Here is a 23,712-nt window from a genome sequence, read left to right as displayed (position 1 = left end):
GTACCCATTTAATCATTACACATTTGACTTTTTCCTCTTTGGTTTCCCATTCTAACAAAAAATGATACATATTCTTCAGTAACTTAGTATTATCCTCTACAACTTCTCTTTGAAATCTAGATAAAGTATACCGGTAACTGGGACGTGGGTGGCGCTGTGGGTTAAACCACAGAGCCTAGGACTTGCCAATCAGAAGGCCAGTGGTTCAAATCCCCATGACGGGGTGAGCTCCCATTGCTCGGTCCCTGCTCCTGCCAACCTAGCAGTTCGAAAGTACATCAAAGTGCAAGTAGATAAATAGGTACCGCTCCGGCGGGAAGGTAAATGGCATTTCCATGCGCTGCTCTGGTTCGCCAGAAGCAGCTTAGTCGTGCTGGCCACAGGACCCGGAATCTGTACACCGGCTCCCTCGGCCAATAAAGCGAGATGAGCGCCGCAACCCCAGAGTCGGTCACGACTGGACCTAAGGGGTCCCTTTACCTTTACCTTAAAGTATAACTAAATCCTTTTTTTGTGTGCCTTCTTTAAAAACCTCATTTACTTGAAAATATTGTAACCAATCATTAACATGTTCTTGGATCTCTTCAAATTCTTTCAATTTTAGTTTCTCTTCTGTTTCTATTACATCCCAGTCAACTATTGATGCTGTGTACCTTGATCCTGTACATGCTTGCTTAGAATAAATTCCTCCAGGTTCAATGGATCTTGTTCTCAAACAAGTAAGTACTCATTTGCAGCCTTTTGTACTATTGTACGGTTAGCATACAATATGACAGAACAGGGAAAGTTTTAATTCACCTTGGATAGCTGAATGCTTTGAGCTAGCCCTGCTCCTGGGCACTTAATTCTTGGAACTGGCTAGCAAAAGTTGGGCACATAATTTACCAAATGTACTGTAGACCTCATGAAACTAGTTTGCCTTAGCTGTACCAGCCAGATAGCTTTGTAAGGACTTTGATATGTGGCTAGAACACCAGAGTGCAATATGTAGACCACAGCATAGTGATTTTTAACGGGGTTGGATAATGAGGCAATATTGACAGCCAAGAATCAGACTGTCATAATGAATTTGTTAGCCTCCAAGGTACTACAATCCTCTGTTGCCACAAGGGGTCTGCTTTCACAGCTCACCCATCACAGAAGGCCTGTTCCTGGGCCCAGGAAAAACCCTGACATCTCTGCTAAGTTTTTTTTTTAAATTATAATAATTTATTGCTGTTATCCTCAATTGGAATCAATTATATTGCATATAAAATCTCCAGATCCTTTAATTCTGAAGGCTGCATGAGTCAGAGAGAAAGAATGCTAATAAGCATATTCAAACAGCCCAAGGAAAACAATAGGTATTATAGTGACAATTTTATTTACAAAGTAAGCAGCATGATGTATAGAGTATCCAACCTAAAGGTTGAAAATGCTGGTGATATTTAGATAGCCTAAGATAGCTGGAGGCTTCCTCACAAAAGGTAGCCCTTCTTCTCCACTTCTGGGAATATACAAATGTCCTCACCCTTCCTACAAAAAGGCCAGGTTATTCCCCTCCTCCCTATGAGTGGTCTGATATTTCCTCCTCTTCCCTTTCCATGACAGCAAATAGGATTTTGAAATAGTTTACCACCACTCCTCTCCTTAAACATTTATATACCAGTAATAAATCCAGACCCAGGAACTCAAAGAGATATATTGCTGCTTTCCACAGAAGGGGTGGGGGCAAGATTGTCTTTCCTGCTTTACTTTGCTGCCTTGCAAACGTGAGACAATAGTAACACAAAGGAAGAGAAGAGCAACAGGCAGACCAAAAATCCATGCATCTGATTGGCTCAGATTGAAATGCATGCATGCAACTGATGGGGTTGGGAAGGTCATTTATAATCCTACCCAAACCCTGAGAGAATCCTGATTGGCCGGTAGTTTAATCCACTGGGGAAAGTGGTAAAAAAAAGAGGAGGTTCAGAGGGATCTGCTGCCTTCCATAAGGCACTTCTAGTGGAATGTGTTACAGTGGTACCTCAGGTTACAGACACTTCAGGTTACATACGCTTCAGGTTACAGACTCCGCTAACCCAGAAATAGTACCTTGGGTTAAGAACTTTGCTTCAGGATGAGAACAGAAATCGCGCAGCGGTGGTGTGGCAGCAGCGTGGCAGCAGCAGCAGGAGGCCCCATTAGCTAAAGTGGTGCTTCAGGTTAAGAACAGTTTCAGGTTAAGAATAGACCCCCAGAACAAATTAAGTACGCAACCAGAGGTACCACTGTATAGTATTTACAAACCCTTTTAAGTTCCAAGAGATGGATGGAACCATTGGGATTGTTGTGCCTGGCTGTGCTGCCCAGAGATGATTAGCCAGCACAGCAGATGGGCAAAAACAAGTCCAGAGGGGTCTCTAAGTGTATTTAATAGGAATGTAAGGAACAGAGGAGGAACTGGGCTATAGCTTTGGTGGGTTTGGAGATTTAGGGTAGGCAGTGCCCCAGTTGCATTAAGTGAGGTGCCTCCATTGCTCCCAGTGGTTCTTTGTAGCAAAGAAATAGCTATAATTACTGTACATTACCCACAGCTGTGGTAAAGTGTAGTATGGACACGAGCTGCTGTTTGAGAGTGTACAAAGATATCCTAAGAGCTGCTTCAACCACAAAACACATGATGTTAAGATGAAAGCTCTATTAGCTGAGTTTCCTCCTCTAGCCCTCTGGTCCCAGTAGTTCACAGACCAGTTTTCTGTTAACTTCTAGCCGTTGCCAGAAGTAAATTTTAAAACATGTTTATTGACTGGGCATCATACCAGCCTTGCAAGGTACAATGAGCCCTCTGTAAAATATGTGAAAAACAGCTCTGTGAGGTGCCCCACTCAAGATGGAGTCAGTCTCTTGAGAGGGTGGTTGCAAACCAGATCCAGTTACTCTTGGAGGAGCCATATTTCCCAGATCCATTTCAGTTGGCATTCAGACCTGGGTTTCATTGGGAAACTTGGTTGCCTTGTACAATGATGTGTGTCATAAAAGAGACAGGGGGAGTGTGACTCTGTTGATATTCCTTGATCTTTTAGAGGTTTTCAATATTATTGACCATGGCATCATTCTGACGCGGGTGGCGCTGTGGTCTAAACCACAGAGCCTAGGGCTTGCCAATCAGAAGGTTGGCGGTTCAAATCCCCGTGATGGGGTGAGCTCCCGTTGTTCAGTCCCTGCCAACCTAGCAGTTCAAAAGGACATCAAAATGCAAGTAGATAAGTAGGTACTGCTCAGGTAGGAAGGTAAACAGCGTTTCCGTGCGCTGCTCTGGTTCACCAGAAGCGGCTTAGCCATGCTGGCCACATGACCCAGAAGCTGTACGCTGGCTCCCTCGGCCAGTAAAGTGAGGTGAACACCGCAACCCCAGAGTCGTCTGTGACTGGACTTAATGGTCAGGGGTCCCTTGACCTTTACTTATCATTCTGAGGCGACTGCCTGAGCTGGATATTTGGGGCATTGCATTCCAATGATTCTGCTCCTACTTGAATGATAGACTCCAGAAGGAGTGGCAGAGCATATGCTCATGCTGCCCAGGGTGGGTGTGCTCCCGAGGGGGGAGGGGCATGGAGGGTGTCCTCCCAGGTGTGGGATAGCTGCTTGGGTGCACTGAGTGGTGCATGCCCTGCAGCCAGGGGCGGAGTGAGCCACCCAGGGGGGCGGAGCGAGCTACTGATGGTGGCCATTTGGCGCGCTGCCCACCCATGACTTCCAAGCCTCCCCCAGCTGTCAAAACAAAGGGGGAAGACACACAGCTGGCCTCAGTGGCATGGAGTGCCTTTTACCAATTTAGGCCAGTGGCTCAAATACAACCCTATCTGAACAGGGGTAATATGGCTGCAGTAATCTGTTCTCTGGTAAGTACAAGATTGAACCATTGCAATGTGCTCTGCATGGAGCTGCCTTTGAAAATGGTTTGGAAGCTTCTATTAGGAAAGAATGTGGCTGCCCGACTGTTGACAGCTTCAAGGCGAAGAGATACTATAACACCAATTCTGTTACAACTAGATTTGTTCTAGATTCAGAGCTCAATTAAAATGCTGATTTTGACCTATAAAGTTTTAAAATGCTGGTTTTGACCTATATAGTTTAAAAATGCTGGTTTGACCTATAAAGCTCTTTAGGTCTCAGAGTCTCAGTAGCTTCTGGAAGCCACCTACACTCTTAAATCTTCTTCTGAGGTGGGATACGGTCCTTTGTGAGGTCCGCCTGGTCCTTTGTTAACATCTTTTCAGGTAAAAACTTACCTTTTCCTTCAGTATTTGATGGGCTGAGATTATGTTATTTTGCTGCCAATGGTTCATTTTGCTGTTGAGGTATGTGTGTGTCTTTGTATCTATGAAGGAATTGCAGTTGATTTGTATGAATCGTGCTCCTTCTAGGGTAGTTTGTCCTACTGTGGTCCCCACTCTGCACTTAGCTCTCACCTATGGCTCCTAGAAGTTGTCAGCATTCAACAGTGGGCACACCCCAGGAAATGGTTTTGACTAGCCGGCTAAGGTGAGGATAGCCAATGGGTCTCAACTCTCAGTGAGTTAGGGACTTCACCTGCATGTGAAGACAGGCTCTGGCAGATTGAGCAGACAAGACCAATAGTGGCTCCAATGGTCATTAAGGTGGTTTCTGCACATGCTGTAGAAGGAAGTGAGGAGCAGATGAGGATTGCCAACCTGGGAAGGTACCCAATCTAGGAGAAGGAGAACTCTGGTCCTAAATCTCTGATGCTTTGCATGATCTCTTTGGGAGAAGAAAAGGCTAAGGAATACAGTGGTACCTCGCAAGACGAAAAACGTGCAAGACGAAAGAGTTTTTCGTTTTTTGAGTTGCTTCGCAAGACGAATTTCCCTATGGGCTTGCTTAGCAAGACGAAAAACGAAAAAAACGAAAACGTCTTGCAAGTTTGTTTCCTTTTTCTTAAAACCGTTAATACCCAGGGTGACTTCGAGGAGCAACTCATAGCACGCGGTGTGGTAGCCTTTTTTGAGGTTTTTGAAGACTTTGGTGATTTTGAAGACTTTGGGAAACCGTGCTTCGCAAGACGAAAAAAATCGCAAGACAAAAAAACTCGCAGAACGAATTAATTTCGTCTTGCGAGGCACCACTGTAAACCCTACATAAACCCATAGCAGAGTCCCTAAGATGGCTGGATGGCGCCTTGTACACCTCCTTCTGGTAACTCCTGCAGCCAAGCTGGTGCCAGATGTCTTGCTCTGCTTTCCTTTGGACCCTATCAGCAAGGCCGAGAGGCGGGTCTTGTCATCTGGGTAGCCCAGGACCTTCATACACATTGCCCAGGTTTGCGTCCCAGGAAGGTCACTTTATGCTGTTAACAAAACAGTTTGACTGGAGCCACATTCCATTATCTTTTGAGACAGAAGAATGTCAACCAACAAATCCTTCCTCATGTTAGCCTAAGGCGTTGTTTTCTTTCTTGACTAGCCTCTGCCTTTGATTGATCTCCCTAGAAATGTATCCATGCTGTGTCTGGAACTGCAGGTCAAAAAACAGCTGCTTCTTTCCAGGATCCGCTGTACTTGTGCTTATAACAAATGTTTGGGCATTGGCAAGCTTTGTCTTCACCTGCCACTCTAAGCCTATCGGCATATATGCTTTTTTCTTTTCTATTTCCCCCGCCCCTTAACTTGTATGTCTCTTCAAGTAGCTTGTTAAAAAACTTTCCTTGCTTTGCATTGGAATTTTATGTTCTGCATTTCTCAGACATTTGAGTACCACTGGCCACACACTATCAAGGTGTTTTATCACAGTGACCAGGAAGTAGGATAGTATCTGCTGCCAGAAAACACACGTTGCTTTCTAAAATCCTGGTTGTCTTTCTTTTCTTGCTCTTTTAAACTAGAGACTTGGTGGTTGTTTTACCTAGGACTATGGGGTGTTTAATGATCTAATAGCATTTTTAAAGTAATCTGTTACACCTGGAGACTGACTCCAACAGGAGGAGAGATATAATTTCTAAAAATTGCTGCTGTGCTTAAGGCAGCTACATAAGCTCTTTCCACGTTTCAGTTTACTTTCCATCAGACTAACTTCACAACCTCTCAGCTCAAGTGCATATTGTAATAGTTGTCTCCGAGTTAGTCTTCAGTTTACAAATCATTCACTGTATGTCTCAGGAGAATTTACTTCATTTTTCCTCATTTCACTCTGCTAGTCTACCACTACATCAGCTCTATGGACCAGTTCCAACTTCAAGTAGCAGCTTTCCAGTCCATCTATCTGTGGCAGGGGGAAAAAAATCACACTGCACTTAATTTTGGGGGGTGAGGGTGGGAGCAGCTCGGAGGCCCAGAAGCAGGAGGCAATATAGACTGAAACCTAGTTTACATGCTGTGCTTGCCTTATGAATATGATATTTATGCTGCTGTGTATGCTTGCGAAGTGTATTTTATATGATAGTTTGACATTGTCAATAGAGCATATGAATATTGGCCAGCCAAAGCAGTTTGAGAGATGACTGAAGAGCAGAACTAGACAGTCTTGGAACTGAGTTCTCTTTGGTATCTGTCTCGAATCTGGGTAAGCTTCTTAGCATGCTCACAGCTTGGAAGAGTAGATGTAAGGTCCAGATGTCTCTATACTGAAATGGTTGCACTAGAAATTCACACTAGTTTTTGCTTCTACTACGGGGTCCTGAAAGACATTTTCTGCTTCAGGGTGGGCTTCTTTCTCACTTGGTGGAGGTGATGAGAGAAATAGGAATTGCAACATTGAAATCTGTTAATAATTTGTCATGATGTGCTAATTTAAGACGGAACTGCTTTGAGCTAATGACAAGTTGGTATATTACACCTTTTAAAAATCAAATGAGATAACAGCCTTTTCTGTTGGAAGTGGCAAAGGGAGGAGGGGAATTCTTCTCCCCATCTTTGCTAGTTTGCTCAGCAACCAAGAGCTTTCAAATGATCAAGGCAGTAACTGAATCAATAAACAGAAATAAAATTAACATTGGGCCCTCTGTTTTTGCTGACTCCATAGAGATATCCTCACCTCCTTTGGAGTTTATAAAATCTTTTTAGAGTGTTCAGAAGTCTCTCTCTCTGTGTGTATTGCCTTATATCAATCCTATTTGATTGTTACGTATTATTGTCCCCAATATCATTGAAAGTGTTCCAGAGCTAACCCAAATCTGACAAGTGCGTTCATGTCACAGTTTCTAATTCATATACATCAGTCTAAGGCTGCAGTACTATATACATGGAGAAAGTCCAAATGAACATTTTAGAACTTCTGAATAAACATGCACAGGACTGTTCTGCTGGCCAGGGTACTACATGTTAGAGAACATTGTCTTGCCCCTACAATAGCAGAATGGGAAAACAAATCACTTTAATGTTGCCTATCATGTCAAAGCAGATCAATTACATGAGAGTATAGAAAAACAACAAACAAATGCTGAGATTGTTCAGAATTTGACAACCTTTGCTATTGGTAGAACAACCCATAGATCTCATAAACAAAATATTCAATTTTAAACATTGTAATATTTTACTTTAATTTCTTTTAAAATTTTGCCTGTCATCTTCTAAAAAATATAAAAAGTGGCAAGCAATATTGACAAATTAGAATAATATAACAGTGTTAAAAATAATAAATTAAATCAAAACAGTATTAAATAGAATCAACATAAAAAACAGCAGAGCCAAGGATTTTTTTCAAGTTGAGCAAAATGTAGACCTCTTGGCCTCCCCACCCCCTGCACTTGCACAGAACTGCAACAAGTGCCATTTAGTGACCAATAATCTCAAACTGCTGAAGGATCATCATCAAGGAAGTATCTGGTCCTTGTGAGGAGCTCCCAAGTCAGCATTTGACTGCCTAAGCTAGGCAGTCTGTAGGTACAGGGCCTGGCTGTTCTGCAAAAAGTATATAAGAAGAGGTTGCTGGATTAAGCCAATGGCCCGTCTAGTCAAGCATCCTGTTCTCACTGTGACCAACCAATTGACTGTGCCAAGCCCCAAGGCAAGACCCAAGCACAAGTGCTCTCCACTCCTGTGGTTCCTAGAAATAGAGAAGCAAACTGCCCCTTGTACCATTACAGCCTTCACCATAAAACCTCCGGCTACCAGCATGCCATTAAACCTTCTGCCATCCCTAAAGTTAGACTTCCTCTCTTGTAGAACCTGCAGTCCCACAAAGAGCCTTTTCCCTCCCACCTTTGCAGCCTGCGTGCTAGCAGATGGACAGAAGTGGCACTTGTCCCTGTCATCAGACACAAACACTCTGGGCACACACACCTTTCACTTCCTGAAAACTTCAAATTCTGCAGCTCATTGTCATCCTTCAGAATCTTCCTTTCTCTTCTAGACAGAGAGAGTGGTGATGGAGCAGGGAAGTACAGATTATTCTACCTGTATTTCATGCACAATTTGCTGTCTGGTTCAAGATCTTGATGTGAGATGGGTTTTAATAGGTAGGAGAGGATACATTAATTGCAATTTATCCCTCCAGGTGCCCATGTGTGCATTGAACGTATAAAGAGACCATCTTACCACTTCATTTAAAATGTAGGGCTGAGCAAAGTTTAAAGTTCCATCCGTAACAGAAAAAGTCACAATACTGCATTCATTCTCAGCAGCAACAGCAGTAAAATAAATGCAGGCGAAATACTTATATTTCCAGTATAAACAGCCTCAGGCATGTGCCTGAGATAGAGCAGTTGGATGTATATCTGCTCCTATTGCTTATCAAAGAGAAACAGGAAGAAAGAAAGGAATAGTCCATATGCCCCCCCCCCTCAGGAAAGGAGACGAAATGACACTACACAGAGCCCTCTCAACAAATTACATTTCTGTTATCTGTGTCTGTCTATTGGCAGTACAGCTCTGTGGTCTTTAACCCCTTCTCATGCTAACTAGTAAGAATATCCATTGCTAGATTGGGCTGCTAATCTCCCACACTTCGTTCAAGTTCCATCCAGCTGAATAGGGCTTGTCTTTAGATACCTAAATCCTGTCCAAGTCCCATTTATTTCAATGAAGTCTTTTCAAATAGAACATCAAATGTGAAATGCAAGAAAGAAAAGATGCATTTTAAATGTTTCCTTAAAATTGAGATGAAGGGACCAGGAATGAAAAAGCATGAGTCAATAGCAAAAGGGAACTGAGGTTTTAATCAGTTTGGTGCTTGATGAATGGATAGCAATGGAGAACAGACTTACAGTGCAGTCCTGTTTATGTCTACATAGAAGTAAGCCCTATTAAAGTCAGTGGGACTTAGTAAGAGTCTTTTATAGAGCCATTAAATAAAAGGGATGAATTTTAGAAAGCAGCAAGCCTTAGCTATAGAGCAGTACAGTGGTACCTCAGGTTAAGAACTTAATTCGTTCCGGAGGTCCGTTCTTAACCTGAAACTGTTCATAACCTGAAGCACCACTTTAGCTAATGGGGCCTCCCGCTGCCGCCGCGCAGCCGGAGCACGATTTCTGTTCTCATCCTGAAGCAAAGTTCTTAATCCGAGGTACTATTTCTGGGTTAGCGGAGTCTGTAACCTGAAGCGTCTGTAACCCGAGGTACCACTGTAATGTGGGCCCCCAAAGAGAGAAAGAAGGCTAAAGACAACAGCTTCCTGTGACACCTGAAGGGGTGATCTTGCCGTTGAAAGAAGGTGAAGCAAAACGGAAGGTTTGCAATGAATGCTTTTCTTCGGCATGTTCAGCTCTTCCCTTTTCCTAAAAAGCACTTGGCTGGCTGCCGGCAAGTTGCCAGTACGCAGTACGCGGTTCACTTGTTTGCATTCGTGCCAAAGGTCTTCCTTGGGAGACACCCATGTCTCTTCCTGCACAGAGGCATAAAAGAGAGAGCATGGAGAAAGCTCCAAGTTACAAGATGGCTTCAGGTTACCAGAGGGGCAGTTCGAGGGTAGCTCCGTCCTTGGCCGGCGGGGAGCAAGGCGGCAGCACGAGAGACGCGGCCGCCCTTCCTTGCCCAGGAGTCCTTACGCCGCGGGTTTCCTGGAAATCAGATTCCCTGCGGTTGACTCGTAAATCAACGCGCAGCGGCCGCTCGACGCGCTCCCGAATCCAGCGGCGAATCTCGGACGCGCAGTTTGCCTCCTTGGCAGCCGCTCTTCTGCCCATTGCCGAGCGCTCAAGAGATGCCGCCCGCAGGTTTCCTGGGAGGCGCAGCGGGCGTCGGGGGCCGCTGGCAGCCGCGCGTTTAAGGGGCTTCTTTCTGGGCAGCTGCTGCTTCTCGCCTTCTGCCAGATGCCCGCCAGGGAGGCTGCCCCAGGAAGGACGTTTTGTTCGGAGGCGTGAAGTGGAATTGGAAAGCTTGCTTTTGACATGCGAGGAGCTCCCAGGAGTTGTCGGTGAAGCGGAGGAAATTGGTGCGGGAGGCGACAACCGTCTTTTCAGCTCAGCGCCGAGGATAGGGGTGGCTGCCGTGACGTCACAGGAGCACCAGCCAATGCGGGACTGGAATTGCAAGCGAGTTTACAAGAAGGAAGACTAGCAGCGGCGGTTACCTGGAGTCCTGCCCAGACCAGGCACCTGCAGCACCCGGCCGCCCAGCACGTTGACCACTGTGGGAGAGGCGCAGAAGCCCTGCCGGGAGGAAGCCGGTGGATATTTTTGGTACCCCGTTGACTGACCGGCCTCTTCGCAGCTAAGTTCTTGAAAGTGGATTTGGCTTAAAGATATAGCGTGGATATCACAAACGGATCTGGAAACGCCTATACCACGCAGGTACGCTCATTGGGGCGGACAGCCAGGACTGGTGGCCAGCGCCGTGTGTTGCCTGCCGGTGACCCGTTGTTGTGCGTGAAACAGCCCAGGCGAAGAAAATGCTTCTTACTATGCAGGACATGTGTGTGTGTAAAGGAAGTCTCACCACTCAAAGCTACCCAAGAGATGGCAGGCAAATGCTCAAAGCGACTACTGTGAAATATTCTTCCAGAATAGTTCTATGGGCTTAGATGACTTTAGGACTGAAACTCTGAGCCTCCCAGAGCTCATCCTCAATCTCGCCCAAAGAAGATCCTGTTTGCACCCTTCCATGAAGGCAAAGGCTGCGCACACCCTATACTGTATATTTAAAGCACCAAGAATCCTATATCCGTGTGCATCCTTTGAATGCATGGTGCCTGCACAGCCAAACGGTCAATCGCAGAAGCGCCTTCAGTTGGAGTCTGGGCGCTGGGCAAACGGGTCCATCCGGGCTGGGCATTAGCTGAGCTGCGATACGTCCTCTTTGTCCTGTTTCTTCTTGAGCATCGCCAGCCTTGGAGCGTCGGAGAAGAAGACGTGGTTCAACAGTCGGAGCCCTGAGTTTTCGCACGCAGCTTTAATATGCAGCCGCATTTTAATAAGGACTACCAGATTTAAGCAATCACAAGTAATGAGAAGACGTTTAATGGCCCCCAAAGGCGCTCCGTTTTAAGCAGAGCCGCAGAATAAAACAAAGTGTGTCCTACACCCACCAAGCCGTTAAGACAGGGGCTCTCAAAGGGTGTGGCTGGGCCACACCGGTGTGGGGCAGGAGAAGATGGCAAGAGTGGCGGGAAGATTCAAGGACAATCAAAGAATTTTTTTATTATTTGCAGAATCTGGATAGACACCCTTTCAAAATGAGAGCAAGAGCATCCAGTGATACTGATGACAATCCTAGTTGTGATCCAGAATCGCCTTTCGATCGGGTGCTGGAGAAGACCCTTTTGGGGAATATTCATGTTCTTATGTAGCTGCATTGTTTTATACTTCCTGGATCATATTATTAAGTAGCTGTGTTCTGTGTTACAAATCAATCATTGCTAAGAGTTGTTTCTTTTTGTTTTCCAATGTATTTCTTTGCAATATATTAGCAAATTTGGCGTGGCGCGAGCAAATTTTTATCTTGAAAGCGAGGACTAGAGGAAAAGGATTGAGAGCCAGGCGTTAAGGTGCCACAAGTCTCCGTTATGTTTACAAGCACATCTTGCAAGCTGCAACAATTGCCTCATCCTGATCCAAGAGTCGTCCTGAAGATTTTCCCGCTGGAACTCAAGAGAGGCCTCCCTGGGGCATAACACAAAATCCACCCGGGAACACGAAGGCATGTCAGCCAGGTGGCGAGGCAAATGTCAGTAAAGCAAATACGAACAAAAACTCCTACTCTCTGGGGCGGAGCAGCCTCGGGATTTGCCAGGTGGCAAGAAACCCAAGACTTCTGCTTCTTCCAGCTTTCCTCTGCTTCTGCCCTGCCTCCAGTAACCTATTCCCCGCATATAAATTCATTATCCCGTCAAAGGAATTTATAGTGTAACCCTATTTACGTCCACGCAGAAGTAGGCCCCATAGACTTCAGTGGGGCTTACTCCCAAGTGAGTGTGCTTTTGTACGGGATTGCAGCCTACCCCACAGAGGTGCCCCGGACTTAGAAGGCGCTCACAGCAACAAGAGACTCTCAAGCTGCCGGTGCTTAAGGGCTAGAGAGCCATTCTCTTCTAAAGCCTCAACAAGTAAGCTCCATTGTTATTCGTGGGGCCAGGAAAATGGGTCTAGGATTCTCAGTCGTCGTCCCACCACCAGCGCCCCAGATTCGGAGCTAGCTCAGTCTTTACAAACACTCCCATCCTTAAAAGCTCCCGGAACCCCAAGGTCCATTCGGTGCTATTGAGACGTCTGAAGAGTAGGTGGGGAGCTAGCGTGGCCTTGGGTGCTATTCTGGCACCAACGGAAGTCAGCCTTATGGAGGTCACTCAGGACATTGACTGGGTACAGATCACCCGGCAAGCCCCTGGTGGCAAAGCCCCAAAGAGACGTGTTGGTGTGTTTGTGTGCGCGCATCACTGGGCGTGGAGGAAAGGGAAGAAGCAAAGGCACACGAGGCGAACGGCTCCCCCCCCCCATGTTTCTCGTCACGTTTCTGGAGAGATGCGGCTCCCGCCTCCCTCCCTGCTTCGAACCGTGCCGATCGCGCCCCGCTTTCCAGGTAGGCGCCGCCTCTCTCGGCAGCGAGGCTGGGCGTTTTCCACCGCGGGCGGAGCCGCGGCGCGCGGGGCGAGAGCGGAAGCTTTTCTCCCCCTCCTTCGCCCAGGTCGCGGGGCGGGGAGCGCGGCCCCCCTCCCCTCCGGCGGCTGCTTCCCCGCAGCATCATCTGCGACGTTTCCGCGCTGACCTACTGATACAGTAGTCGGGGCAGGGCTGGGGAGGCTGCGGCGTGCGCGCGGGCCCCTAGGCGGCGCTGTGCTCCAGCGAGGCGCCCCCGCGCCTGCAATAGGAGCGCTTCTCCCCCTCGCCCCCCTCCATGAGCTCATCCCGAGCCAAAGGCAGCGGCTGCCTTCGCGCAGGGCTCGCTCTCGCTGGCTCAGCACAAGGGAAGCGGGCGGGCGGGCGGGCGAGCCATGACTTCGGCCGGCGCCTGGAAGAAGAAGAAGAAGAGCCGCGCCTGCTCTCCCCGCGCGTCCTAGCCAGCGGGTTTCTGGCTGCTGCTGCTGCTGCTGCTGCTCCGGTGCGCTCGGCTGCTGCTGCCGCAGCAAATTTGCTGAGAACGTGGGATTATGGTACTGTTGGCTCGGTCTGCAGGGAGCTGAGGGGGAAGCCAGGGATAGAAGAATGCGGGTCTATTTAATGGTGTGCTGCCTTATTTTCTACACCGTCAATGGACAAGTAGAGTACTCCATCCCCGAAGAAACGGAGCCCGGCACGCCTGTCGGGAACCTAGCGCAGGATCTGGGTATCGTGGCCGCGACGCTTCCCTCCCGGAAATTCCGCATGATCACCAGCTCCAGCAAGCAATATTTTAGCCTCGATGCAAGCACCGGAGCTTTGTCTGTCAAGGAGCCCATCGACCGGGAGCAGATCTGCGCGCTGAAACCTACCTGCTCTCTGAATTACGAACTGGTGCTAGAAAACCCCTTGGAGCTTTATAAAATGCAGTTTAAAATACTGGACGTGAACGACAATGCCCCCATCTTCCCGCTAGACGAGTACCATTTGAACGTGGCCGAGTTCCTGGCGCCGGGAGCTCGCTTTACCCTGCCCAACGCCCAGGACCCCGACGAAGGCATCAACGGCGTGCAGAGCTACACGCTCAGCCCCAACGAGCTTTTCCGACTGGAAATGCAAACGCGCGGGGACGGCAGCAGGTATCCGGAACTGGTGCTGGAGAAGCCCTTGGACCGCGAGCAGCAAGCCACGCACAGGCTTGTGGTCACAGCCAAAGATGGAGGGACGCCCCAGAGGTCCGGAGACGCCCAGGTCGTGGTCACCGTCCTTGACACCAATGACAACGCCCCCGCCTTCGAGCATTCCGTCTACAGGGCCAGCGTCTCTGAAAACTCCCCCAATGGGACCCTGGTCACTCAAGTGCACGCCACCGACTTAGATGAAGGTCAGAACGGGGAGGTCCGGTATGCCTTCAGCAACAGCACCCCTGCTGAGCTCCAGAAGATGTTCCACATCAACCCCCAGACCGGGGAGATAAGAGTAAGTGGGAGTTTAGGCGCCCGGAAGCCCCTCCTGGAGATGTTCATTGAAGCAAGAGATAAAGGGGTCTTTGGTATGTCCACTGTAGCCAAGCTGCTGGTGGAAATAATTGATGTGAAGAACAATGCTCCGGAGATCACTGTTACTTCTCTTTCTAGCCCCATCCCAGAGGATTCCTCTCTGGGCACAGTGATAGCGCTCCTGAGCATCACCGATGAAGATCCTGGAGAGAATGGGAAAGTCATTTGCCAGATCCCCACCAACATCCCCTTCCAACTCAAGTCCTCTTTTGATAGTTACTACAGTGTGGTCACCAGCGGCCTTCTAGATCGGGAACGGGTCAGCGAATACAACATCACTGTCACTGCCTCTGATCTGGGCTCCCCTCCCATTGCCACTCAGAAGACTCTGCGGGTGCACATTGCGGATGTGAACGACAATCCCCCTAAGTTCCTCAACCAGATGCGTGAAGTTTCCATAATGGAGAACAACAAGCCTGGGGTGTCCCTTTTTCATGTGTCGGCCTCTGATCCAGACCTGGGGGAGAATGGTCGGGTCTCCTACCTACTCAGGGACATTGACATCCAAGGCAGCTCCTTGACCAGCTATTTGGCCATTGATGCAGACAGTGGAATTGTCTATGCAAAGGGTATTTTTGACTTTGAGCAACTCCAGAGCTTCCATTTTCAAGTGGAGGCCAAGGACAATGGCTCTCCAGCCCTGGCTTCCGCCTTCATAGTCAGCATTACCATCCTTGACCAGAATGACAATGCCCCAATCATCTTGTACCCAGGGGTGAGGAATGGCTCAGTGGCGGTAGAAATTGTTCCCCGCTTGGCAGATGCTGACTACCTGGTGGCCAAGGTAGTGGCCCACGACCCAGACAGTGGGCAGAACGCCTGGCTTTCTTATCACCTCTTGCAGTCTTCCGACAGCAGTTTGTTTCGAGTTTCACCCAATGCTGGAGAGGTCAGGACTAGTCGCTCCATGAGGTCTAGTGACCCCATCAAGCACAAAGTTGTGGTCTTGGTAAAGGACAGTGGGGAGCCTCCCCTCTCCTCCTCTGTGACCTTGGGCATCCTGCTGGCTGACTCTCTCCCACAAGCGCTCCCGGACTTTGATGACAGCTTGGAAGCACGTGGGCAGCAGCTGTCCAGCTTGAACTTTTACTTGATCATTGGTCTAGCTTGCCTTTCCTTTGTCTTCCTTGGCTTTCTAATCTTCCTTCTTGCCATTCGGCTTTTTCACTGTAGGACTAGTCCCTCATGCAGCTGCTGCTGCTGCTGCCCCACAGATGAGTATGAAAAGTATCGCTACAATGTGCGCATGCTCCCAAGTTCTCATTTTACACCAGAGATGGTCGAGGTTGCAGGCATGGGGAAGCTTACGCACACCTATTTGTATAGGGCATCTCTTGGTGTTGGGCCTAGCAATAACAACTTGATGCCCAATGGAGATGCCGGAAACCTTTCCAAGGGGGCAGGATTATTACAAGTGCCAGCATCTTGCATTCAAGTGCAGAAGGTGAAGAGTGACCACTTTAATGCCATTCTGGTGGTAAGCAGGGTTTTCTTTTAATATAAAAAGTTATGTGTCTTTCTTGGGCATGTGTATCTGTGTTTGGGGTGGCAAAAATAACCCAAAGGTGTATCCACTTCGTCCATTTTGTTTTAAAGGAAGTCAATACATTTATAGATGCAACACTGAATTTGCGCCTAACCTCTTAGAAACTAAGGACAGAATAAAAGAACTAACAGCAAATAGAGTGTACCTGCCTCTCATCATTTTTTCTACCATGGACACTAATGGACAGTAGATTCATGATTGCAAAAAAAAAAAAAAAAAAAAAAGCCCAGCCAACCGTCCACTTCACATAATGCATAATGTGCATAATGCATAATTAATTTAAAGACTTTATTGCTACAATATGTGGTGAAAGTTTCTGCCTTAGATGGCTTTATTAGAAAGGGATAGACAAATACATGGAGGATGGCCCATCAACACTAACCTGCCTAGCCAGTGGTTAAAATCTGGACTAGACGGCTCCTTGCTGAGATTCAGCAGGGCTTTCTTATGTTCTCCAGTGAGATTTTTTATGGCCAACTAGTTAGCTGTTACTCAGCTGTGGGGAAATGGTAGTTAAAAATTTGGTTCAAAGGTTTGATCTTCACTGTCTGTGATGAAATTTACAAAATACTTGAATTCCTTGTATTGATTATAAATTGTGCCATGTTATCAATATGATTGTGTATGGTTAGCATTCTTTTTTTAAAAAAAGTTGGAATATTTGCTTTCTTAAAATTTGCAAAGAGGTTAAAGAAATACAGAGATCCGCAATATGAAAATAGCACGATGCAGGTGGAATTTTGAATATTTTTGTTAGTGACGCTGCCAATATGCTTCATAAGTGCATCATGACCTATTGTAAAATTACTTCCGATTATGGCAAACTACAATCTTCTACAACAAAATTGTCCAAAAGGAACCTTGGGGTCCAACGGTGGAGCACAGTCCAGTTTCCAGTTCTTGTAATGGACCAGTCGTTGAACAACATTCATTGTTGTTCAAAAATCTCTGAACTATACCTGAAAGTAGTCCCCATAATTGCCAGAAGAATTAAGTTCATTTTGAATAATTCATTTTAAAACCAAAACTTTGAATGGTTTCTAGTTCATCTTCACATTAATTCCCCCAAGCCCAGCCCAACAGGAGGGCCGGACTCTTACCTTTCTTTTTTTAAAAAAGAAGTATGTACTGTATTTTTCCGTGTATAAGACTATATTTTTTCCTAATTTTTTGAAGTTTAAAATAAGGGGTCATCTTATACACGGATAGTGCATAGTACATTTTCTTAATTTTGAGTCCCAAAAAATAGGGGGTGTCTTATACATGGGGGCGTTATACATGGGAAAATATGGTATATTGGATCTCTGTAAAGAAAGTTAGAAAGCAAACATGGAGGCAGTGTTCTAAAGCTTTTTAGGGAGATACAGAGGCACTGCTATTGCTAAGAATTATTAGTCAATCCATGTTACTAAATGGGAATACGGAAGAAATGAATGTGAGGCATTTCCTAAGGCTTCCCTGCTGAAGAGATTTGCTGTCTTCCAATAGGAGCAGCATGCAGAAAGAGGTACAGGGTCAAAGCAAATGATGCCTTGTGCCTTTAACAGTAGTTTGACAGGCAACAATTAAACAGGGTAAGCATTTTCTAATATGAAAATACAATTATAGGCAAAACTTCACCTGTCAGCCTTCTGTCTGTGAGACATCTTATTACTTGTGTGTGGCTCCTAATTTAGTTTTGCACCCTATACAAGCAGAGGAGCTTGTAGCTTTCTGAATGTGCTCTGTGTGTGCACACATGCACGCTAAGGATGAACTTTTTATGAGCTTGGACTAACCCAGTTCATTTTGTAAAAGTATGAACTTGAAGTGGAACTAGTTCTTTTTTGGACAGGATGAACTTGAACTACAACCAGTTCCTTTTTAATACGAACCTTCCAAGCAACTGCCAATTTCTGGTAGGCCACTTTGTGCTTGGTGGTTGCAGTGATTCTCCCAAAGACTGCTGGTCTAGATCGATCTCAGTCTGATCCAGTCCGATCTTTACAGATATTAATTTATACCTTAACTATTAGCTCCTGGGTATATCCATTTGGCTGTGGAAATTTAATACACCTTTGTGGGCCACAGTCACTCTAGTATGAAAAGAAAGCCATATAGCCAACCCCATCTCTAGAAGGGGTTAAAAGGTCAAGTGCTTTTAATTTCCATTGATGTGAATAGGAGAGATTTAAGGATGCCTTAATTTCTTCACTGAAATGGATGGGAAGTATATTTTGGCTGGAACTGGGCACTGACCATTCATTGCCTCACCTCTGCTGCCCAGCAAGGACTCTGCTGGCCAAGGCCAAGAAATGCCAGGGCAGAAACTGAATTGAACATCATATTATGAATGGGGTGTGGGAGATTTTGACACAGGGCTGCTTTTTTGGCAGCAGCTCTGCATTTTCTGTAACTTATGCCAAACTTTTTTTTATAGTAGAAATTAAATCAGGAGGTTCATAAGTTGTAGTATTCTAATGGGTTCAATGTAGAACCATGCACATATGTATTATTGATTTACTTCTACTCTCAGATACAAGCATTCATTCCTTAACAACTATTATGAGAAATAAATGAAGGAAATGCAATAGCAGTGGTTGTGGTTATACAATTAAATATACAAATATAAAGCAAAGAGAAAGTTAATCCTGGTCAACCAATACAGATTGTTCTTTTTATTGTGTCTCTTTGTGGTGAACAAGCAGAGCATTAGCTATATGCTTTGAGATGTTCACATTCATTTTTTGACTGCTGTCATAATACTTGGAAAAATCCCTTTTGAAGAATGGGACGTGTCTGAGTAAATATTAGAATTGAGGTGGAAATATATTTTTATTTTCCTATATCACACTTCCTCACAGGTTTATGAAAGATGGAATACGCCACAGTTCATTTAATCTATATAGTAGATTAAAGAAAATAATACAATAACTGCAATTGTTTCATTTGGGATTTGTGTGTCTTCTGTTGTTGATGTTTTAACAGTATCACTCGGGGTGGGCTATTGGGCTTAGATGCTGCTTTCACAAATGGAATGTGTGATCCTGCAGTGTTTTGTCTCTGAAATCCAGGCCAAGCCTCTAAAAATAGAACTATAGACTTTCAGTAGAGGAAGTGAGATGGAGCTGAACTACATGTCATGCCATCTTGTTTCAATTTGTGCCCTGTGGTGTGCAGAGCAGAAAAATGGAAAACATGTCACACACCCAAGGACTCTGAGCTGTTTTTAAAAATCTGTTATGAGGAAAGATGAATTCTGGAACCTGGGTATATTATGCAGATTGGTCAAATTTCCACAGATTTGTTTATTCTGTATAAAATTCTACTTCTGGTAGGCAAGGGGAGGAAATGATGTTACAGAAAGCACAGAAGTCCTCACTCACCTCCTTGACTGCTGATAGTACTTCTCCTTCTCCCTCCCTCTTTCTTCAAAGATTTCATGAGCCACAGTTCCTCACATTTCAGTTATCTTTGTTTATGGAAACAAAATGGAAGCTTGTACAGCTTGAGGATGTTCAATTCAGTGCTTGATGCAAAAATCCATGTTTCAGGAAGTGTTGAATCCAGTCCACCAGACATCATTCTTGTCACTATGCCTCAAACTGAACTTCCCAGGTGCCTTTATGTGGATGAATTAACAGTGGTGGCTGGTGACCATTGGGAACGGTAGGACGGAAGGGGATGCCAGTGACAAGCAGAGCCACCCTTCGACTGATAGTAGGTAAAAAGGAGGCAGGTGAGGCAGACAGGTTGTTGGCGCAGTGCCCCACTCCCCTTAGTGGACCAGCCCCCGATGTGAATTAAGTAACTCTGAATGGGGAGCAGGTCCATTAGCTCAGGGACAGAACACATGCTTTTTGTATCCATGAAGTGAAGTCCCAGTTTGAGTTCTTAGCATTTCTAGTCAAGAGCAGTCTCCTGCAGTCAGAATAAACTGTGCTGGTCTAGATGGATGAATGGTATAACTCAGAATAATGTCAATTAGAATATTGGGGGGGGGGGAGATCAGGGAAGTGTGTTTCTTGACAGTCAGACACCTCTAGACTGCTTTCTTCTATATGTTAAACTTTTCAGTAATATTTCCTCATGTAAGCCTTCACTATTCCTTTGAATTAGATTTTCCAGGATCAGGCTCAAAGGCAACCAATGACTTTGGACTTGGTGGTTCTTTTGCTAACCTTTCTGAGAAATTCATCTCTCTTTCAGCAGAATGGGAGATTTCCAGGGTGTGCCAAATAACAATCTTATTTGCAGGGGGAAGCTTCTTTGACCCTAGTCAAATATTACAAATGTTTTGACCGGTAAATTCTAACTCAGGGAATTCCACTCCACAAGTAGCAAACTGTGGGATAATTTCTCTCTCTCTGGTATCTCTTTCCCCTTCCCCTCCCTGGTGTGTCCTCCAGACCAATCACCTGTTTCTTTCTTTTCCATGCTGTTTGTTTCTCTTGAGTTTGCACCACCACCAATCTTACACATGATGCTCTCATGCTCTCAGGCAGTGTGTCCTACTGCCTTTCTCTCTCTCGCTGTCCACCCATTATTCTCTCTCCAGTCATTTATGACTGTCTCCTCCCTTTCGTCCTCCCCTTCCTGGGAGAGACTTCATCCTCACAATTCTGTGAAAGATATTACTTCCTGAAACACTGGGTATTCCCCAAGGGAAAGAAAAAAAAAATCTATATGTGGCAGGCCAAAATGTAGAAGCACATCCACCTCCTTCAATACTGTATACATAAATCCAGATGCTCCCAGATCAAATTAGTGCGCAGGTCATATTATTAATTTTCTGTTTCTGACAAAACCTTTATGAAAAAGCTCATGCCACATCGAAGTAGGGTACCTTTTCATGTCTACTTATGTTTCCAACCACGATTCTCTGTGTCAAAAGGAGCATTTCTCCCAGAGGCACAGGTCCAGCTGAATCATTTCTGAAAACCCTGCTGGATTTGGGTAGGTTGCTGGAGTGGGTGGTATATTTTTATAAAGAAAGTAAATATATGTCAGTGAAGAAATTGTGTGTTTTAAAGAACCTTGTATACATGTTGGGGTATGGGGTGTTGTAGAGAGATGACCTACACATTGCACCTACCTGTGGGATCTTTCTCATTGGGACCCAGGTCATCCCGAGACAGGAATCCAGAGACAGAGAGGCAGATTTGGTTCTCATTGCAATACATGTAGTGCTAAAGCACTTTAGTTCACGGCAGCCATTTGCTTATTTGAGAGAAAGCAAACAGATGTACTTGGGGACACCACTGAGTAGAGTCTCCACTGAGTGAAAGTTAGACCTGCCTCTTGTTCCTGGTGACTCCAGACACAAGGAGTCAAGACTGTGTCTATCTCCATAATCCTGTTCCCTCAGTGGCTCAGACCCATATTGGTTTCTGTTCATACCAAAATGAAACAAAATAACCTATTTCTGCCATACCACTGATCTGGATAACTGCAACCTCAGTTTGCAGACAACAACAGCCATACCATGGCTCATTTGCACTACATGCAGCACCCATGTGAGCAGAGGAAAGCCACATGTGGCCCAGACTGCACATTCACAATCCTGCAAACTACAGTTTAGCATGATGGGTGAAGCACTTCAGTGCTAACTGATACCCTGTGGTTCCCAATTAGCCAAGTACTGTGAACCCCCTGCTTTTCAAAAGCCAAGCCATGGACTCCCTACTTTTGAAAATGTTGATCTCTCTATGATAGTAGTTATGTGAATGGTGCTACAGACCCCTTGGGTGGGCTATGTGGACCCTCTGGGGTCCATAGACCACCAGTTGGGAACTACTGCTCTATTGAAAAAGAACACATGCAATTTGTTGGAGATGCTTACATTCAATTATATTGTACACAGCAATAAATACACACATTCGGAAGGATGCTTTGTCTTCCCCTTAAAAATATAACACAAAGGCATATGGGATGCTTCATCTCTATGACAATTCTCCTTTCTTTGATTTTAAATGAATCTGAGCTAGTGCATTGCATAGAAATAGATCAATTTACCAGAAGTTGCAGTATAATAACTGTCCTATTTATGCCTACTTGGAAGTAAGTTTGAGTTCAATGGGGCTTATTCTCATGTAAGTGTAAGCTGTGAAATAGAAATGGTGCCATAATTTAAAGCTATGATTCAGGGGCCCCTCCTCTTGCAAGATGAAATGTGCAAGCCTATCTATAGCTCAGGTGTGTTGAGTCTTGTCAGTTCAGTTCCTTCCTTCCTTCTTTTTGGGAACTGTACTCCCTGCCAACCACTCATGTGCTGCTGTGAGTGACCTAGGATTATATGGCTGCCCTTAAACATATATGGAAATAGCTATTGATTAACCTACTCTGATGACAAGTGAATCTACTTTTTAGCCCAGCCATGGAAGTGCAATGAATTATTGCAGCATCAAATTTCAAGAAATGATAGGAAATTTTGGCATTCTTTAAGATTCTGTGGAGTGATTATTTCTTTTAATCTCCTAGCAACCACAGTCCTAATGCTTAGCATTATAGAGTGCTTTTTAGAGTGCTGGAAGTGCTTCACATAATTTATCCAGTGATCCTTAGGACAACAAGGTAGTTCAGTATTTCTGTCCTTGTACTGTAGTGGAGAAGCTAAAGGTGAGAGAATAATTGTCTACAGCCACCTTGGTAGCTCTTTAGCCTGCCTAAGTGGGCTAAGGTAAGATTTGAACAAGGGACTTGTTATCAGCCACCTACAAGTAGAATAAGTTTTTACAGCATCATTTTTTGGGTTGGGGAGTCCCATTTTCTTTGTTTCTTGTTCACAGCATCTCCTCATGGAACTGCAGGCTGTTAAGATCCATAAATGTGTCACTATAATTAATGGCCTCAGAATTCTAAGCAATGTTTTAGTTTTTAAGAAATGTTAATTAAAATGGTCCCCAGAGCGACTGTGGCAATATAATATATTTAAATATGTACATTTAATTATAGCACACACACACACACACAGAGAGAGAGAGAGAGAGAGAGAGAGAGAGAGATGTTGCCTTTTACTCCCCCCCCCCCCCAGGCATAACATGAGTGCTGCTCTTCAGAGCTCCAGCTGGCCTGGGATAGGACTATTGTAGTGCTGTTTGAGACTTGCAGGGGACAGTGTCTCTCTCCTCTTTTCCTACCCTTCTGAAACTCTCCCCTCAGGAGCTCAAAAGACCAAGCCCTCTTCTTTCCATTTACCTCTCTGCCTCCGCCCACCCCGGTCACAACTGTCCTCAACAACAGACTTCTACTCACCCTGTCTGCTTCAACAGGGATTGGAAATCTATGGCTCTTCAGATGTTGTTGGTCTTCCAACTTCCACTTGTCCATCCACCATAGTCCATCAGGGGTGATGGGAGTTAAAGTCCAACAATATCTGGATGATTGCAGGTTCCACATTTCTGCTTTAGACCATTTATTTTTCACACCCTGGGTGGATGTCTATCTAAATTCATTCCCATCTGGGTTCAGACCTTGCTTCAGGATTATATCAGCCTTGGTCATCCTGATGGATTACCTTTAACAGCTACTTATTTTCCTATTGTGCATCTATATGTGTTCCTTGCCTCCTCTCCCTCTAGTTTCTGCTCTTGCTTGTCCTTCCTTGCAGCGCTTGCTATTTCTCACCTCTGCATGGGCTTCATTCCAATCTTGTTTCCTGGTTCTCTAGCTTAAATATC

The 23,712-nt window shown here is 45.5% G+C and overlaps 1 protein-coding gene across 5 annotated transcripts in view; it reads left to right on the top strand.

The window, feature by feature from the left end:
- The window catches only part of LOC308481889 (protocadherin alpha-C2-like), a 171,739-nt gene that overhangs the window by 82,261 nt on the left and 65,766 nt on the right, over nt 1-23,712 (top strand). Inside the window, exon 1 of one of the 5 annotated variants that reach the window (XM_081014688.1) lies at nt 13,227-15,985. The exons of the other annotated variants lie outside the window; for them this stretch is intronic. Within the exon in view, the coding sequence (XP_080870814.1) occupies nt 13,556-15,985 (2,430 nt within the window). The 5' untranslated portion in view covers nt 13,227-13,555. Of the gene's footprint in view, nt 1-13,226; nt 15,986-23,712 lie in introns of those variants that run through there. 5 annotated transcript variants of the gene reach the window in all.

Source organism: Podarcis pityusensis (assembly GCF_964106645.2).
Source record: "Podarcis pityusensis genome assembly, chromosome: 7".
NCBI lineage: Eukaryota > Metazoa > Chordata > Lepidosauria > Squamata > Lacertidae > Podarcis > Podarcis pityusensis.
The sequence above is the reverse complement of the archived record's forward strand: the minus strand, read 5'-3'. Positions and strand labels throughout refer to the sequence as shown.